The sequence below is a fragment of the Hyperolius riggenbachi genome, chromosome 2, assembly GCF_040937935.1.
Source record: "Hyperolius riggenbachi isolate aHypRig1 chromosome 2, aHypRig1.pri, whole genome shotgun sequence".
NCBI classification, from domain to species: Eukaryota; Metazoa; Chordata; class Amphibia; order Anura; family Hyperoliidae; genus Hyperolius; species Hyperolius riggenbachi.
This window is the reverse complement of record NC_090647.1, coordinates 485,941,206-485,947,205: the sequence shown is the minus strand read 5'-3', so window position 1 is coordinate 485,947,205 and position 6,000 is coordinate 485,941,206. Positions and strand designations below refer to the sequence as shown.

At 42.3% G+C, this 6,000-nt stretch overlaps 1 protein-coding gene across 1 annotated transcript in view; it reads right to left on the bottom strand.

The window, feature by feature from the left end:
- Positions 1–3,281: 3,281 nt before the first annotated feature.
- TTC19 (tetratricopeptide repeat domain 19) overlaps positions 3,282–6,000 on the bottom strand; it is a 40,959-nt gene continuing 38,240 nt past the window's right edge. The window contains exon 10 of the mRNA XM_068266018.1: positions 3,282–3,580. Coding sequence (XP_068122119.1) covers positions 3,429–3,580 — 152 coding nt within the window. The 3' untranslated portion in view covers positions 3,282–3,428. The remainder of the gene's footprint in view (positions 3,581–6,000) is intronic.

The following is a 6,000-nucleotide window of genomic DNA, read 5'->3' as shown; positions in this document are numbered from 1 at the left end:
GCGCGCCCGCTGACACATTAGGAGGACGCTGTCAGCGAGTACGCGGCTGGGCGAGGGCGGAGAGTTGCGCAGCCGCACTCTCCGCCATGCTTACTGCGCAGCCGCGGGTCTTAGCAGCGGCCATCTTGCGTGGGGAATAGGAGACGACCCGTACAGTGGGGTCGGGTCGTAGCATGGGGGAAATAAAAAGGATACTTTTGTGGCGCATTTGAACGGAGGGCACTGAGGAACTCGCCCGTGGAATCAAATATGAAACAGGTAATCATCAAAATTTCGTATTTTGACCTCGTAAGTCCTTTAAGGACATTATCATTAAACCAGCGGATAAAGGTGGTGCTATAGTCATAATGAACACCAGTGACTACATCCAGGAGGCACAAAGACAGCTATCCAACACCACTCACTATGCCAAATTACAGAGGGACCCCACAAAAGGCTACAGGATGGCACTCAATAGGATGGTTAAAGTGAACCTCCAGACTAAAAATCTACTCCGCAGCACTGAAAAGGCTTGGTGTTCCTTTAAAAGTTTCACAGCATCAGAACTTTGTTTTTCTTACCCAAGCCTTATTTTTAGCCGCACAGAAGAAAACTGCCCTGGCATTTTTCCCCTGATGCTGTGCAAAGCATGATGGGATTTTGATGTTGTTCTACTTCTGCTGGTTTGGAGCACATTTTTCTTTTTAAAATTTGAGATTTGAAGCCTAGCGCACACAGAAGGGAGGGGTGATCAGGACACGGGATAGTTGGAACTGTCTCATGCTCACTGTCACCTCCTTTCAACCAAAAATATGGCTGCCCCCATGAAATCACAAACATTTGCCTGTTCTTTTAAAACAGGTTGGGTAAGAGATTATCTATCTATTTTAATTACCATAACTAATGCAATTTAACATGTAAGGACCCTTAGCCCTGAAGAGCCTAGAACAGCCTGCTTTTACATGCTTCCCAAGATCCACAAAGAGGGAAACCCAGGCAGGCCCATAATCTCAGGGAGCGGAACTCTTACAGAGAACATCTCAGGGTGGCTGGAAAACATCTTGAAACCTCTTGTCTGTAAAAGACCCAGCTACATACAGGATACCACCCACCTCCTGAACAAACGGACAGCCATCGGCCCAAAACCTGAGGGAACCATACTGGCCACGATGGACGTGGAGTCCCTGTACACGAACATCCCCCCCCCCCCATGATGATGGTATTGCGGCCTGCCGTAAATATCTTCAGGGTCAGGGCATACCTGTAAAGCCTATTGCTGGACTGATCAAATTTATTCTCACTCATAATTTCACTTTTGGACAGGACCTCTATTTACAGCAGATGGGCGTGGCAATGGGTTCACGATTCGCACCACAGTATGCAAATCTCTTCATGGCCAAAATCGAAGAGGAATACCTCAATGCATGTGGCATAAAACCCATGGCCTACTTCCGCTTCATTGATGATATTTTAATCGTCTGGTCCGCAAGTGAGGATGATCTTCTCCAGTTCCACATGAACTTCAATGCCTTCCATCCTACAATCAAATTGAAACTTACCTACTCTTACACAGAGATTAACTCTGTGGACACCACCATATACATCAGGGGTAACAACCTACAAACCTCTGTGTATCTCAAACCTACAGACCGTCCCAGATACCTAAGATATGACAGTTTTCATCCCAAGCACATTAAAAACTCTATAAGTTACAGCCAAGCTATAAGGTACAACCGGATTTGTTCTGACAGGATGGACAGAGACAAGCACCTGGATCGCCTTAAGAACACTTTCATTAAACAAGGTTACAGTCCTCCTATGGCTGAGGCCCAAATCAGGGAAGCCAGCATCATCCCCAGGACTGAACTCCTGAAATATAAGCAAAACCAAAAAGAGGACCGTGTCCCTTGGGTTGTCACCTACAACCCACACCTGGAAATCTTAAGGAGGATTGCTAAGGAACTTCATCCCATTTTACACAAGGAACATAGACTGAGAAAGATATTCCCTAAACCTCCCCTCTTGTCATATCGGCAACCACACTAAAGCAGATGATTGTCAGGAGTTCTTTGTATAGGCCTCAACAAAACGGAACATCACTCTGCCGACAAAAAAGATGTGGGACCTGCAGACACATTTATTCCACTGACAGGTTAACGATACCAGATTCACAACAGGAGTACAAGGCACATTTTCCTGTGGTTCCACCAATCTGGTATATCTGATCATGTGTGCTAAATGCCCCAATGTTATGTACATGGAAGAAAATGGACAAACGTATGAATGGACACAGGCACACTATTAACAATACCAAATCTGTACTCCCAGTTGCTATACACTTTTGTTCCAACGGACACAGCATGTATGATCTTCGTGTCACTGCCCTGAAGGGTGGCTTCAAAACATCAAATGATCAATTAATAGCAGAAACAAAATATATAAATTGGTTCAAAGCTGTGGACAAGGGCTTGAATAAACACACACTTTTTATATTAGTATGAGGCTGATGATATTTGAACTCATTCTCAGCCTATATAGCTGAACTTGTGAACTCAGAATTTGATACCTCTGTGTCAGTCCAACTCCCAGGTCTGCAAGCATGGAGTAAACAAGGATCCTTATCTTAGCTAACAACCTCTAACCCCATTTAGATGTTCTGTTTCAATTAAGGCATTTTAATGACATATTTATGCTTGACAAATAATCTGTTTTCCCTTTTGATGTTGCATGTATATAAGCTGTCTGTACCACCAGCCTGCAAACTAACAGGATGTAAGCCCGATGAAGGCTGCAAGGCCGAAAGCTTGCTTATTCTTATTCATTTTTAGTTAGTCATTAAATGGTATCATCCTGATTTAAAACTTCTTGCTTAGAACAGATGAGTCTCATATTGTTTCCAGTACAGGAAGAGCTAAGAACAGTTGTTATCTAGGCAAAAAAAGCTGTGAGCTCTGCAATTTTATAAAGTTGTGGACAGCACTGTCTTTTGAAGCACTTATCTCAATTGTCTCAGTTTCTTCTTTGTTTATTGTTTGTCTGCAGCAAAAAGCTTAAAGGGTCACTAGCCTGCTCAGTAAAATAATTTAAAATGCTGAGTGTATTGTGGAAACTGCAATTATTAGAGAATGCTGCAATGTTATAAAAAAATAAATAAAAAAAAAGCTTAATACCTGAAAATGAAAATATGACTTTTGTTACTAATGTTCTATCAAATATCTGTACTACACAACCAATTCATCATAATTTTTTTTCTACTTCAGTGTCACTTTAAGTAGTGTATTATTTTCCTACAAAAAAATAAAGAGATTTAAATAATTTTTTATTTACAGCTTCACATTAAACCGGATGTGTAAATGTCATACACAGTCAGGCCTCATTCTGTACAGTGGTGGATACAGTCCAGCATGAGTGCAGATGATGCATCTGTGGAGATATTGGTAATTGTACAGTTATGGATTTTGGTTTCTTTTCTTCTTCCATTTTGCCAGCTCTGACAGCCCTTTCTTGATATGCTGAATAGACTGTGCGTCTTCCTTCTCCTCTGCCTTTGATAGGGCCAATCTGAAGATCCACTCAACATTGGCAACATCTTCTGTCTCTCCTTCAGAGGATCACAAAAATCATATAAAGCAAACTTCTGCATTTGTAACATCCCCTTTTCAGGGTTATTTTTTTTTAATTATATACATATATCTCTTTCTTTCTTGGTATTAAATATCACTTTTCAATAATTGTTAGATCATAAAAATCATTGTAAATTCCTTAAAACCACTATTGCAAGAAAAAAAAATTGGGTAAAATCTACTTGTTATAGGCAGGTGTATTTTACAAATTAAAATACACTTTATATTTTACTACGTCACTGTCATTTAACATAATGATCCAACATTTCGGACAGGTCTTGGACTAGTCAATGTCCTCAAGGGGCATGCTTAACATTTTTTTTTTTTTTTCAAAAGCACTCCCTGGGTTGGATCTATACAAATAAGTTGGCTAACCTGCCTAATTGCTGGCATTCTATTTTGGCAGCTGAGCTGAGGAATTGGTATTCAGTAATTGCCTTAAAAAAAAAATAAACCCAAAAAAACCCTCCCCCCATGAGTAGGTGGACTAGTCCAACTGATAGCAACATAAATAATTGTGTTTACCCTGTGAAATGTAAAATAGATGTGTACACATACATGTAAGAAGTACAATTCACCCAGGTTTGAAATCTGGACTTAAATGGGGCTTCCTCCAGCCCATCGTAGCCTGTAAGGTCCACCTGCATCCTGTTCTTCCCTTTCGTGGTCCTGCTGCCGGCCCTGGTAGTCCGGCGACAATCTGAAGACGCGCCCCCAGTGCGTCATCACGCCAGTCGGCGTATGAATCCTGCGCATGTGCAGTTTGGGGTTTAGAAAACAGAGCTTGCGCAGGACTCTTACGGCAACCGGCGTGATGGCGCGCATGCACACGCTGCTTCAGCCGAAGCCGCCGGATTACTGGAGCCAACAGTGGGACCACAGAAGGGAAGAAGAGTATTCCGGGAGACCTCCTGATCATTAAAGAGACCTGGACTCCAAACTCACAGATAGCCAGAGGCTAACAACATTCCAAAATAAACTAGAGAGATTGTTGGTGACACATATCTAACAGCCATGTGGGTTAAGGCCCTCTGCTGGCATCAAGCCCAATCTCCTAGAGGGGTCCCTACGCTAATGATGGATGCATCCTACATATACAATGAGCATATCCACAATTAGACATGTCTGATTAAAAAGCCTCTGGCTAGTTGAGTTCTGAGCCCTTTACATTTTTCTTGTGAGCTCTTTATATGATGGTTATCAGCCTTATTGAGCGACTACCAATTATTTGCTGTATATTGTTCCTGATCATTAGTCCACCAATATCTGTTTTGTATTTGAGCTCTCTCATCAGATGCATTAATATCATAGCAGTAGTGCAGTTTGCTCCTAATGCGTGACTTATGCCCTGTGTATCTCCATCACTATTAGGCATGGTCAATGAGGTACAAAAATTAGTATCAAATGGAAATTATTTGCATGCAAATATATGCAACTTGAAAATGGACCAACCAAATCCTGCTGAGGTAAAATTCAATTAGTCCACTTCAAGATGCATAGATTTGCTTACAAAATTGCATAATCCTACATCATCTTGAAAATATTTGCATCCCATTGACCATCACTATTCTACACTCTAATCCATCCTCGTCTTGAGCAGCACCACAGACAATGCTTTCACTTAGGGATGGTCAATAGCATGCAAAGGATTCCAACTTTATGCAGGAGTATGCAAATATATGTGGCTTTAAAGGATACCGAAAGTGACATGATGAGATAGACGTGTATGTACAGTGCCCAGCACACAAATAACTATGCTGTGTTCCTTTTTTTTCTTTCTCTGTCTGAAAGAGTTAAATATCAGGTATGTAAGTGGCTGACTCAGTCCTGACTCAGATAGGAAGTGACTACAACGTGACCCTCACTGATAAGAAATTCCCATTTTTATCTCTTTCCTGCTCTCAGAAGCCATTTTCTGCCAGGAAAGTGTTTTATAGTTGAAATTTCTTATCAGTGAGGGTCACACTGCAGTCACTTCCTGTATGAGTCAGGACTGAGTCAGCCACTTACATATCTGATATTTAACTCTTTCAGACAGAGAAAGGAAAAAAAAGGAACATAGCATAGTTATTTGTATGCTAGGCACTGTACATACACGTCTGTCATGTCACTTCGGGTATCCTTTAACCACTTAAGGACCGAGGTGATAGAGATCTACGCCCTGTTTTGATGGGCTCCTGGCTGGCAGGGCGTAGATCTCTATCACCGGCGCCGCCGCTCCCCGCCGCGATCGCGCGCACCGAACCGGCTGCACTTAGCTGTCTTATGACAGCTAAGGCTTCCGGGTATCGGCAGGAGCCGTCACTGATTGGCTCCCTGCCGTGTGATCGCTGTGAGCCAATCACAGCGATCACCCTCCGAAAGGCAACATAGTTGCCGTTCCGCCTTCCTCTCCGCC